This window comes from Staurois parvus, unplaced genomic scaffold (genome assembly GCF_062004578.1).
Source record: "Staurois parvus isolate SC_StPar_1 unplaced genomic scaffold, SC_StPar_1.0 ptg000827l, whole genome shotgun sequence".
In the NCBI taxonomy this organism is placed as follows: Eukaryota; Metazoa; Chordata; class Amphibia; order Anura; family Ranidae; genus Staurois; species Staurois parvus.
In genome coordinates, this window is record NW_028318623.1 from 8,356,328 (window position 1) to 8,370,779 (window position 14,452).

Below are 14,452 nucleotides of genomic sequence, written 5' to 3' on the forward strand. Positions count from 1 at the left end.
CTGACCATTTGGAAACTCAGGCATTAGGGGGCCCCATGAGATGCCCCTGGTAACTTTTTCATAGGCTTTTTTGAGTTTGGGCAAGGACACAGGGGCCCTATGATCCCCTATTGCCCAGGGGCCCCATGAGTTGTCAGTCCACCCCTGGCTGGAATGGAAAGGAAGTTAACAATTTACTGGGTGGGCTGCACTCAGGCTGAAGTTGTCCTTTAAGTGGACCTAATTATTAAAAATAATTATTGCCTATTATCCTGAAAAACAAAATGTTAGGTAACGGTTTTTCTTTTCTTTAATGTTTACAGCAACTCTCACTGCTCCCGCCCTCGTTCCTAATTCTGTTCCTGATCGTCTTGTTAATGGCTCCTATGTGTCTCTCCATTGTGATGCCAGTAAGCAGAATGTTGCTACTTACACCTTCTATCGTAATGGGAAGAACATTTGCTCTGAGCGCCATGTGATCTGCAGGGATTCCAACCTCTACTTCAAGACCATCTCAAAGCATGACAGTGGAAGGTACACCTGCACCATCCAGAACCCTGCTAGCACCAGCACCAGCAACATCCTGCAGCTGAGTGTATCAGGTGAGCAATTCGTTAAGAGTCAAAGTCACACAAGCTCTTTTTGTGCCAGGTAATTTTTAAAAGTAAATCAAGTCATGCAAATTTTTCCCTGAACTGATAATGTAAGAATCATTTCAGCATGAATGTCAGCGGGAAATGCTCTCACCCTGACAGGCATTCAATATTTTTATCAGTCTTCTCGGCTCACAGGGTCACTGTCATGAAGTAGCGGGCTTGAGAGTGTGATGAGGCTGAAGCATTATGGGTGGAACTGCACATGGGGGTGCGTACTACAAAGGTAATCCTTGGAGTTTGTTATAGGTCTCCCAGTGTTAATGAGGAGGTGGAAACTCAGCTCATTGCACAGATTGATAGGGCTGGGACATTTATAATAATGGGGGATTTTAACTACCCAGAAATTGACTGGAGTAATGGTACTGCAGGAACAGTTAAAGGGAAAACATTTTTAAACCTACTACAGGACAATTTTATGGTACAGCTCATAGAGGCCCCAACTAGGAATGATGCTCTGCTGGACCTGGTAATCTCAAACCATGCAGAGCTAATTACTAATATCCATATAAAAGAACATCTGGGTAGCAGTAACCATAACAACATTTAATTTATTGTTAGCTGTAAACAGTGAGCACATACAGGAAAAATAAAAACACTCAATTGTAAGAGAGCTAATTTTCCAAGGCTGAGAGCTGCTCTCCAAGACTTAGACTGGGAGGGAATATTGGCATAAATGAACACAACACAGAAATGGGAGTTCTTCAAAAAGACTGTATGTGAACACACTGCAAAATATATTCCCATGGGAAACAGGTTTAAAAGGCTAAAAATCAAACCAATGTGGCTTACGGCCAAAGTTAAAAAAGCTATAGATAATAAGAAAAGAGCTTTTGTTAAATATAAAATTGAAGGAACGCTATCATCATCAAGGCCGCTAAAATTGAAAATAAACGACAGATTGCAAAAGATAGCAGGACCAACCCCCCAAAAATTCTTCAAATATATTAATAGTAAAAAGGTCAAGTCCAAGCATGTAGGCCCTTTACAAAATAATCTAGAGTGGGTGACTGGGGACAAAGAGAAGGCAAATTTATTAATTACCTTCTTCAGCTCTGTGTATACAAAGGAGCATGGGGGAGCTCTTGTCCATAATGGGCATGGTATTGACACAGCTCCGGCTGTTCCACATTGGCTCACAATTGATATGATCCAAAAATATTTAGACAGAATAAAGGTTAATAAAGCACCTGGACCAGATGGCATACACCCACGGGTCCTTAAAGAATTGAGCTCTGTCATTTCAAAGCCATTGTTTCTAATTTTTAGGGACTCTTTACTGACTGGCATAGCACCACTGTATTGGCAAAAGGCCAATGTGGAGCCAATATTTAAAAAGGGTCAAAATCTTTAACAAGTAATTATAGACCTGTTAGTTTAACTTCTATAGTTGGGAAGATACTGGAGAGTTTAATAAAAGACCACATAGATGAGTTCTTGCTGGAAAAAAATATTTTAAGCAACAGACAGCATGGATTCATGAAAGATAGACGTTGTCAAACAAATCTTATTTCTTTTTATGAGGGGGTGAGCAAAACCTTGGACAGAGGGGTGGCGGTGGATGTGGTATACTTGGATTTTGCAAAACCGTTTGACACAGTTCCCCACACACGGCTAATGTGTACGGTAAAGTCTACAGGCTTGGAAAATCTGTATGTAGATGGATAGAAAACTGGCTAAAAGATAGTATTCAGAGAGTAGTGGTTAATGATTCATACTCTGCATGGTCTAGGGTTGTCAGTAGTGTACCCCAAGGTTCAGTGTTGGGACCCTTACTTTTTAATATATTTATAAACGATATAGGGTCTGGGATTATAAATACCATTTCAGTCTTTGCAGATGACACCAAGCTGTGCCGTGGAATAACGTCCTTACAGGATGTCTCCAACTTACAAGCCGACCTTGTAAGGTTCTGCACTTGGGGGCTAAGAATATGCATGCATCATACATACTGGGGGGGGGGGTACAACTGGGGGAATCAATGGTGGAGATGGATCTAGGAGTTCTGGTAGATCACAAGCTTAATAATGGCTGGCACTGCCAAGCTGAAGTATAAAAAGAGGTATAGACTCCAGAGAGAGAGATATCATTTTACCCCTGTAAAAATCATTAGTAAGACCTCATATGGAATATGCAGTTAAGTTTTGGGCACCAATTCACAAACAGAACATTGGGGAACTGGAGAAAGTACAGAAAAGGGCAACCAAACTGATAAGAGGCATGGAGGAGCTCAGCTATCAGGAAAGATTAGAGGAACTGAATTTATTCTCTCTTGAGAAGAGGAGATTAAGGGGGGATATGATCACAATGTATAATACATAAGGGGGGGATATGATCTCCATGTATAATACATAAGGGGGGAATATGATCACCATGTATAATACATAAGGGGGGATATGATCACCATGTATAATACATAAGGGGGGATATGATCTCCATGTATAATACATAAGGGGGATATGATATTCATGTATAATACATAAGGGGGGATATGATCTCCATGTATAATACATAAGGGGGGATATGATCTCCATATATAATACATAAGGGGGGATATGATCTCCATGTATAATACATAAGGGGGGATATGATCTCCATGTATAATACATAAGGGGGGGATATGATCTCCATGTATAATACATAAGGGGGGATATGATCTCCATGTATAATACATAAGGGGGGATATGATCTCCATGTATAATACATAAGAGGGGATATGATCTCCATGTATAATACATAAGGGGGGATATGATCCCCATGTATAATACATAAGGGGGGATATGATCTCCATGTATAATACATAAGGGGGATATGATCTCCATGTATAATACATAAGGGGGGATATGATCTCCTTGTATAATACATAAGGGGGGATATGATCTCCATGTATAATACATAAGGGGGGATATGATCTCCATGTATAATACATAAGGGGGGTATGATCTCCATGTATAATACATAAGGGGGTATATGATCTCCATGTATAATACATAAGGGGGATATGATCTCCATGTATAATACATAGGGGGGGATAGGATCTTCATGTATAAATACATCAGTGGTTCATATAGTGAACTCAGTGTAGAGGTATTCACCCTGAGTTCATCACAGAGGACAAGGGAGCACTCTTTACTTTTGGAGGAAAAGAAATGTAATCTCCAAACACGGAAAGGTTTCTTCACAGTGAGAGCTGTGAAAATGTGGAATAGACTCCCTCAAGAGTTGGTTCTGACCAGCTCAGTGGATTGCTTTAAAAAAGCCTGGATTCTTTTCTAGATACACAGAATATAACTGGATACTAACATGTATAGGTAAAGTTGATCCAGAGAATATCCAATTGCCTCTTGGGGGACCGGGAAGGAATTTTTTCCCCTGCAGGAGCAAATTGGATCATGCTTTGCTGGGGTTTTTTTGCCTTCTCTGCATCAACTGTGGGTATAGGATTACAACATTTTTTTTAATGGTTGAACTGGATGGACTTTTGTCTTTTTTCAGCCAGAATAACTATGTAATTATGTAAATGCTGTGCTGGGTGATGCTGGACTAGTTGAAAATGAGACCTATTCTTCTGTCATGTGTCAGCAAGTGGGACCATGACCCACTGCGATATAGTAATTTAAAGCTAAACCATGTGTGCACTAATACAAAACCTACCAACTGTCCTGTTGGAGTCCAGCTAGACACTAGGGGGTTTATTTACTAAAGCTGGAGAGTGCAAAATCAGACTCACTTCTGCATAGAAACCAATCAGCTTCCAGGTTTCATTGCCAAAGCTTCATTGAACAAGCTGAGGTTAGAAGCTGGTTTCTATGCAGAAGGGAGTCTGATTTTGGACTCTCCAGCTTTAGTAAATAAACCCCTAGAGGTCCAAAAACCTGTAGACCAGGCAGATTTTTACCAACCTCCAACCCCCTGAACCATTCACAATTAAAATACCCTCTAACCTCCTTTTATACTCACCTGAGGCTGCCATTACATGGCCTTTGCAGAGACTATTCTGAGACTGAAGGTCAGTGATCCAGAGCTTAAGACTGGGCCCACCACCAACCAGTCTTCTTACTGCCCATTATTTGTGATGGCATCACACTGCAGTAATCTTCTGAAGCTCAAGGTGACCATACCAATGGACAGCAAATGGGAAGTATCCACATTAAAAAGGTCCTCTCACTCAGCAAGGACCAGCCAAATATTGATCCAAGAATGGGCACCCTGGTTGTACACAAGTCAATCTATCAATCGACTGTGTACAACCAGTCTGTTGGGTTTTTCCCGAACGATTAGTAATAGCCAGCAACACTAATCAATAATAGCACTGCGAGAGGGATCCATAGTGACTGTGTTGATGAGGGAATCAAGCAGTTTTCATTCCTGCAACCCTAGGTTGCAGGATCAGAAATTGCATTATCCATGGCTTGCCTAAGTCTAACATGAAATATTGCTTTGATCTAACCCCATTGTAAAGACACACCTAGGTTAATGAGGTTATCTCTTTCTTAGGTCCTTGTGATTTCTCAATGTCACACATCTTGTTAACGACTTAAAAATGGAAAAATCATATCTAATGATAACAACCTACAGTAATAGGGACATTTGCTGACACTAATATTGATGCTTCATATTTCATGAGTGATGCAGCACTATTTTGCAATCTTGCTCAACTATCCCTCCTTCCTGCCTATCCCTATCCGTCTTCAGATACCTGTTATTACATAACACAATCTCTTACTACATACTCTACCTACAAGTGAATCTTCTATAGAGTAAATGCTATTGATCAAGTTGTCATGGTGCTCCACACGCTTCAATACTCTGTGAACACAGACATGTAATAACTTCACAGCCAAGGGAGTCAGAACTCCTGATCTGCATACTTATTCCAAGCTCTGACGCATAAAGTATCAAAGCTTTTGAATCAGCATGACTGCCAGGTAACTCCTTTTCAGAAGCTGGTAACTGTCATTTTCAGAAGGATAGGTTGGCAATGGCAATGCATATTCTCTTTAAAGCTCCAGTATGGTCAAAAACTATTTTTGTAAATAGCTTACAAAAATGGTGTGCCCCATTTTTGACTGCTGAAGCTTTTATTAACTATTTTACTTTTATTCAGCTCCTAGTCTCCTGTCAGGTCCAAATGCCCAGTGCTGAGACTTTTAGTTCCGGCTGTAGTACAGATTTCATAGAAGGTTGTCACTTGGCAAGTTTTCCATTAAAAAAAAATCCTTGCATGTTTTTGACAGATTGCAAGCTGTACTGTAATTGGAAGAGGAATTTTTATAGCATCCATCTGTTCCTCCTCTAATCATAGAACACCCTGTATTCAGCTAAAAGAATACAATGCTTTTCAAGAACGAGCCCTGGTTCACACTGATGGTGTGAGGAATTCACAGCGTTTTCTGTGCGAATTCCACACACCATCAGAATCGCACCCCGTTCATGCGAACCGCAGCTGGTCTGTATGTTAAGTTAACAACACCCCAAAAGTGGTCCGCAAAACGCGGTGCGATGTGCAGAATCGAATCGCATAGGTGTGAATACCCATGCGATCCGATTCTAGTGCGGACCAAAAAAAGGGTCCTGCACGTTTATGGTGCGGGTGCAGTGCGATTAAAGCCATAAAAATGTATGGCTCCAATCGCACCGCACACAAATCGCATGTGATTTGCACAGGAATGCAGTGCGGTTCCCGTGTGAATCACATGTGATGTAACGCACCGCACAAGTGTGAACCCGGGCTGAAAGACGGAACTACAAATGTCAACACTGGACTTTCCCAAACATTCAAATGTTGATATACTCTCTGGCAGACACACCATTTTGTCTGCAGCTCGGTATAGTTGTCCTGTACACAGGGTAACATTTCTGAGTTGGTTGCTAGGACGTCGGCAGAAACTAATGACACTGTGCTTCCCAGCCATCAGCATCCTAGCAACCAATAATGCACAGTCACACAGCATCATCGGTTGCCAAGATGCTGGCAGCCAGGCCATAGTGTCATCAGTTACTGTGTCACTACCTGGAATCTTGTAATTGTACTGAGATGTAGATACAACAGAGAAAACGTGGTCTAATAGAATTTGATAATCTAGCAGGATGTATTATTAATTATGATGAAGATTGTTTATCTAATGCGCCAAGCAATCGATTTCTGGAATTCTTTCAGCAAAAAGATTGTAATTTTAAATGGTCATAGTGATCCATGTACTGTAACCCGGCATTAGGCACTCAGCTACTGTATGTAGCATGTCCATGTTTCAGGGCCTGATAATTTCTAAATAGCTATGAGTGAATTAAGGGCTCTCACATCCTAGAAATATTGGAAAATTACGAGAATTTCAGTAAAATATTTGCTATTTTGGCAAAATCCTTTGGAGTCAATGTGAACGTCAAAATTAAGGTTGTTTCTTGTTTTTTTAAAGTGTGTAATAAACTTTAGCCCCTTGCTGCCAGCTACTGCTGGCACTTTAAGAGGTTCTGAATGCAGGGAGGCAGGTTTCCCATCATGTGATCACTGCCACTGCCTGATACAGTGATCACGTGATTGGGAGCCCATCCCCCAACTCCACAATTGCAAACAGTCACAGGATGCTGTGGGTGAAAGCTTGCTCAGTGTTGGGAGCACCAAATGAGCACAGCCTCAGAATAAAGTAGCAGTATACAGTGGGGCAAAAAAGTATTTAGTCAGCCACCAATTGTGCAAGTTCTCCCACTTAAAAAGATGAGAGAGGCCTTTGGTGTTCTTTGGATGCAACTCAGCATTCTCTCTCCTCCAAACACGACGAGTTGTGTTTCTACCAAACAGTTCTATTTTGGTTTCATCTGACCATATGACATTCTCCCAATCCTCTTCTGGATCATCCAAATGCTCTCTAGCAAACTTCAGACAGGCCCGGACATGTACTGGCTTAAGCAGGGGGACACGTCTGGCACTGCAGGATCTGAGTCCCTGGCAGCATAGTGTGTTACTGATGGTAGCCTTTGTTACGTTGGTCCCAGCTCTCTGCAGGTCATTCACTAGGTCCCCCCGTGTGGTCCTGGGATTTTTGCTCACCGTTTTTGTGATCATTTTGACCCCACGGGGTGAGATCTTGCGTGGAGCCCCAGATCGAGGGAGATTATCAGTGGTCTTGTACGTCTTCCATTTTCTAATTATTGCTCCCACAGTTGATTTGTTCACACCAAGCTGCTTGCCTATTGCAGATTCAGTCTTCCCACCCTGGTGCAGGTGTACAATTTTGTTTCCGGTGTCCTTCGACAGCTCTTTGGTCTTCACCATAGTGGAGTTTGGAGTGTGACTGTTTGAGGTTGTGGACAGGTGTCTTTTATACTGATAACAAGTTCAAACAGGTGCCATTGATACAGGTAATGAGTGCAGGACAGAGGAGCCTCTTAAAGAAGAAGGTACAGGTCTGCGAGAGCCAGAAATCTTGCTTGTTTGTAGGTGACCAAATACTTATTTTCCATCATAATTTGCAAATAAATTCTTTCCAAATCAGCCAATGTGATTGTCTGGATTTGTTTTCTCATTTTGTCTCTCATAGTTGAGGTCTACCTATGATGCCAAATACAGGCCTCTCTCATCGTTTTAAGTGGGAGAACTTGCACAATTGGTGACTGACTAGATACTTTTTTGCCTGACTGTATATACAGCGGGTAAAATAAGTATTAAACAATTAACCATTTTTCTAGCTAAATATATTTCTAAAGGTGCTATTCACACATTTTTGCCACATGTAATTCATACATACAAAGAAACCAAAACAAATAAGTTCAGAAATTAAGTTATATGTAATAAAATGGAATAACACAGTGAAAAAGTATTGAACACACGAAGGAAGGGAGATGCAAAAAGGCATGGAAAGCCAAGACACCAGCTGAAATCTATCAGTAATTAGAAAGCAATCCTGCCCCTTGTCAGTGCAAAATAATATCAGTTGGTTCATTCTCAACTGATAGCCTATAAAAAGGTGTCTCATTAACAAGGTGTCACATCTCATGATGGGTAAAGGCAAAGGGCTCTCTCAAGATATTCACAACCTTATTGTTGTAAAATCTACTGATGACATTGGTTACAGAAGGATAATCCAGAAGTGGAAAGAACATAATTTCACCATAAATCAGCAACGACTAGGTGCTCCTCGCAAGATTTCTGGCAGAGGAGTGAAAAGAATTATCAGAAGAGTTGTCCAAGAGCCAAGGACCACTTGTAGAGAGCTTCAGAAAGACCCAGAATTAGCAGGTACAATTGTTTCAAAGAAAACTATAAGTAACGCACTAAACCGTCATGGCCTGTATGCACGCTCACCACGCAAGATTCCATTGCTGAAGAAAAAGCATGTTAAAGGTCGTTTAATGTTTGCTGCACAATATTTAGACAAGCCTGTGAAATACTGGGAGAATATAGTCTGGTTAGATGGGTCCAAAATTGAACTCTTTGGATGCCATAATACACACCATGTTTGGAAGTCAAATGCCACTGCAGATCACCCCAAAACACCATACCAACAGTGAAGCATGGAGGTGGGAACATCATGGTGTGGGGCTGTTTTTCAGCATACGGTACTGGCAACCTTCATATCGTTGAAGGAAGGATGAATGGAAAAATGTACCTTCTTGCTGAAAACCTGCTGCCATCTACCAGGATGATGAAGATAAAATGAGGGTAGACATTTCAGCCAGACAAGTATCCCAAACACAAACCCAAGGAAACTCAATTGGATTCAAAGAAAGAAAATAAAGCTGCTAGAATGGCCCAGCCAGTCATCTGACTTGAATCGAATAGAAAATCTATGGAAAGAACTAAAGATCAGAGTTCATAGAAGAGGCCCACAGAACCTTCCAGATATGAAGACTGTTTGTGTGGAAGAACGATCCAAAATCACACCTGAGCAATGCATGTGACTAGTTTCTCCATACAGGAGGCATCTTGAAGCTGTCATTACCAATAAAGGACTTTGCATGAAGTATTAAATACATTTCGGTTATCGTGTTCAATACTTTTTCCCTGTGCCATTCCATTTTATTACACACAACATTATTTTTGAACTGATTTGTTTTGGTTTCTTTGTTTGTGTGGATTGCATGGGTTGTCACTGACATATGGCGAAAAATTCATGTCAATAGCACCTTTAGAAATATATTTATCTGGGAAAATGGTGACGTGTTCAATACTTATTTTACACGCTGTATATGTGGCAGCTCGGCATTAAAGCCCATCAACGTACTGCCACATACATGTGCATGGTCGGCGGCAATTGGTTAAATGGCTCCTGTGCATTACATAATCTCATTTCAACTACCCTAGACCTGTTTTTGTGCTTTGATTGTTAGCCTCATTATTTTACCATTGCAGAAAGTAAAAAAAGTTAAATAAAAATTGAGAGTGATAGTGGACACCAAACATAAAAAAGAGAAAAAACAGAATCTAAATCAATGATAATATCATTTTAAGGCCACCAGGAATTATTTATTTATTTCAAGTACTTATTTAGCGCTGTCAATTTACGCAGCACTTTATACATATATATTGAACATTCACATCAGTCCCTAACCCTCAAGGAGTGTACAATCTAAGGTCCCTAACTCACATTCATTCATATACATATTAGGGCCAATTTAGACAGGATCCAATTAACCTACCAGCATGTCTTTGGAGTGTGGGAGGAAACCCACGCAAGCACAGGGAGAACATGCAAACTCCATGCAGGAGGCACCATGGTTGGGAATCAAACCTATGACCCATTTACTACAAGGCAGACGTGCTAACCACTAAGCCACTGTACCGCCCCAGAGAAGAGGGGCAGCAGGATAGGTGCAGGGCATCATCATAGAAGGGAAGCAACGTGATAGGTGGGGAGCAGCACCACAGAAAGCAGGGCAACGGGATATGTGGGGGGCAGTGTCGCAGGAGTAGGGGCAGTGGGATAATTATTTAATCTTTTCAATTCTGGTGGCCTTGAAAATGGTATTGAGTAAGTGAAAAATGGATGTACAGAGAAATGTGTCCCATTATACAGTATTAGATTGTAGTTTTATCACCCTATGTGTATGAAGCCTCAGTCGAGTAATGGAAAGTTCATTAGGTGTTGATGATAAATAGATTTACAGATATAGAGATACTGGGCAGGTCTTAAAAGTTACTCGCCACCAATTGCCCCACTCAAACTGTACCCTGTCCCGCCCCTAAACACGCTCTTGTAAATTAGCCCATGAAATTACACTGTTAAATGTTTTATGCAGGTCCACCCCCAGGGTCAGTCTGTCCCCAGTAAGACCCTCACCAAGGTCAGTCTGTCCCAAGTAAAATTCCTCCCAGGTCAGTCTTTTCCCATTAAATCCCCCCCCAGGTCAGTCTGTCTCTAGTAAAAGCGCCCCACAGGAGGGGGGCAACGAGACAGGTGGGGAGAGCATGATAGGTGGGGGGCAGGGTCACAGAAGGGGGGCAGTAAAAAAGGTGGGGGGCAGTATTACAGGAGGGGGGTCAGTGGGACAGGTGGGGGGCCGCGTCAGAGGAGAGGGGCAGCAGGATAGGTGCAGGGCATCATCGTAGAAGGGGAGCAATGTGATAGGTGGGGGGCAGCGCCATAGAAAGCGGGGCAATGGGATAGGTGGGGGGCAGTGTCACAGGAGTAGGGGCAGTGGGATAGGAAGGGGACAGCATCACAGGAAGGGGGCAGCAGAACAGGTGGGGGCAATGTCACAGGATGGGGGTAGCGGGATAGGTGGGGGCAGTGTCACAGGAGGGAGGCAGCGGGATAGGTGGGGCAACGTCACAGGAGGGGGGCAGCGGGATTGGTGGGGGCAGCATCAAAGGAGGGGGGGCAGCATGATAGGTGGGGGGCAGTATCACAGGAGGGAGGCAGTAGGATAGGTGGGGGGGCAGCATCACAGGAGGGGGGCAGTAGGATAGGTGGGGGGGCAGCATCACAGGAGGGGGGCAGTAGGATGGGGGGGCAGCATAACAGGATGGGGGCAGTGGGCTGTGTCACCGGAGGGGGGCAGTGGGGCAGCTCTCACCTGTCTAGCAGGGACTCCTCCAGATGGTGTCAGGAGGGTTAGCTGAGTCTGTCTGGTTTTTGTAGACAGTTCGGCGTCAGGCTGGAGGTAGGGCTGTCTGCTGTCACACACGTGGCACGACTTGGTGGCCCTGGTGACCCCAGTTCTCCTGTAGAGAGCATATATATATGTGTGTGTGTGTGTGTGTGTGTGTGTGTGTGTGTGTGTGTGTGTGTGTGTGTGTGTGTGTATATCTCAAATAATTGGATGTTAATAATGTAGTACGAATTAAGAGTTTGATGTTTTATGGAGAGTCGAATTTATTTTGTATGAGTCTTGGGTGGTTTTTTTTTGACTAAAACCTTAAAGATAGATAAATGGTAAAATAAGAAAAAATTCACACAATGTACATGAAATAAACTAAACTACCCTAAATACGCTCTCAAAGCACCCTCTAAATAAAAAAAACAAGAAATGTCTAGATCTTTTATTTAATTTATTTTACACCAAATTTTGTCAGATTTCACTCAATGATCACACCTGAGCTTCTGCTTCGGCGAAATATGATTCCTATTTCTCAGTTTGACTTTTGTGCCTCAATCTTTGTATTACTTCAAAGATTTGGAAACGTCAACGAGGAACAAATTATCAAGTCACATGCATGGTCAGTTTATAACCTCTGTCCACTGTAAAAAGAAAAAAGGGCTTGTCACTGGAACTACCCAGAGGAAAAATGAATTCATCCATCCAGGCAGGTTAATGAGTAAACAATGGAGATAAAAGGGCCATATATTCAGAAAGCACCAGGAGATCAGCACTCACAGGTGAGCAAAGAAAATTACGGACATGGACCTCCCCGCTGTGTGCATCTGCATCCTTTTGTCTGTTACATTAGGTGAGTACATTAATAGGCATCTGAAACCACAAAATTGGAAAGGAAATTTGTGTTAAGCTGACTCGTTCCAGCTATGGTCCCGGTTCACCAATTTCACATCCGAATGCTAACAAGCACTTAATGCTAAAAACATTAGGAAATATTGTCTGAAAGACCACTTTAGCCACTTTAAAGTATATTTAAATCATGCTAAAGTGCTCCTACAGTTTGATAAATAGGGTTTTAGTATAGGGATTGTGCTTGCTGCCCTTGCATAGGACCTTCCCTTGCAGACCTCCTTCTGAAAATACTAGTTACCTGCTGGCTACGCTGAGCCTATGGCTGCAGTACTTTATAACAACAAATTCTGTGTAATGTTGGGGTTTTTCTTAAGTGTCATTAATCTGTTACCACACATAAATATTTGAGATTCTTTGGAAATACCAATTTATTTAAAGTATCAATTTACAAAAATGTTAATATATTGTATCCTCCCAATGGCTATAAAATTAATATTATAGCATAATGATGCATTTATTAATGCAGATAACCTTAGATCATCCACCACATAGCTATTATATCTTGTAGCAAGTCCTTCCAGAATCTGCTGCTATTCCATCAGTTTATTGACAGTACTTTGAACACGTTTCTCAGAATTTATTTTTCCTCATTCTTATATACGAACAATATAAATCATTATATTAAGCTCTCATACTTGACATCCAATTCTAATATTATGTGTTGGATAATCCAAAGTTATCTCTATGAGTGCATTCATCATTATGCAATGCTAAGGATTTTATAGCCATTTAGAGGTTGCAAAATGTTAATATCTGTTAATATATAATATAGATATAGATATACACAGTATATATATATATATATATATATATATATATATATATATATATATATATATACACACACACACACACAATATATTTATATATATATATATATATATATATATATAAAATCAAGAAAATTGATTTTATATATATATACTGTGTATATATCTATCTATATATATATATATACAGTCATGGCCGAAATTGTTGGCACCCTTGATATTTTTCCTGAAAATCAAGTATTTCACACAAAAAAGGTATTGCATTAACACATGTTTTGCTATACACATGTTTATTCCCTTTGTATGTATTGGAACAAATATAAAACAGAGGCAGAAAAGCAAATATGACATAATGTCACACAAAACCCCAAAAATGGGCTGGACAAAAGTATTGGCACCCTTAACTTAATATTTGGTTGCACACCCTTTGGAAAACATAACTGAAATCAGTCGCTTCCTATAACCATCAATAAGCTTCTGACACCTCTCACCCGGAATTTTGGACCACTCTTCCTTTGCAAACAGCTCCAGGTCTCTCTTATTGGAAGGACACCTTTTCCCAACAGCAATTTTAAGATCTCTCCACAGGTGTTCAATGGGATTTAGATCTGGGCTCATTGCTGGCCACTTCAGAACTCTCCAGCGCTTCTTTGCCATCCATTTCTGAGTGCTTTTTGACGTATGTTTGGGGTCATTGTCCTGCTGGAAGACCCAGGATCTTGGACGCAAACCCAGCTTTCTGACACTGGGCCCTACAGTGCGACCCAAAATCCTTTGGTAATCCTCAGATTTCATGATGCCTTGCACACAGTCAAGGCACCCAGTGCCAGAGGCAGCAAAACAACCCCAAAACATCATTGAACCTCCACCATATTTTACCGTAGGTACTGTGTTTTGTTCTTTGTAGGCCTCATTCCGTTTTCGGTAAACAGTAGAATGATGTGCTTTACCGAAAAGCTCTATCTTGGTCTCATCTGTCCACAAGACGTTTTCCCAGAAGGCTTTTGGCTTACTCAAGTACATTTTGGCAAACTGTAGTCTTGCTTTTTTATGTCTCTGTGTCAGCAGTGGGGTCCTCCTGGGTCTCCTGCCATAGCGTTTCAT

The 14,452-nt window shown here is 41.4% G+C and overlaps 1 protein-coding gene across 1 annotated transcript in view; it reads left to right on the forward strand.

Moving 5' to 3' along the window:
* The window catches only part of LOC149443912 (cell adhesion molecule CEACAM5-like), a 93,976-nt gene that overhangs the window by 18,772 nt on the left and 60,752 nt on the right, over positions 1-14,452 (forward strand). Inside the window, exon 3 of the mRNA XM_089655238.1 lies at positions 303-581. Coding sequence (XP_089511364.1) covers positions 303-581 — 279 coding nt within the window. The remainder of the gene's footprint in view (positions 1-302; positions 582-14,452) is intronic.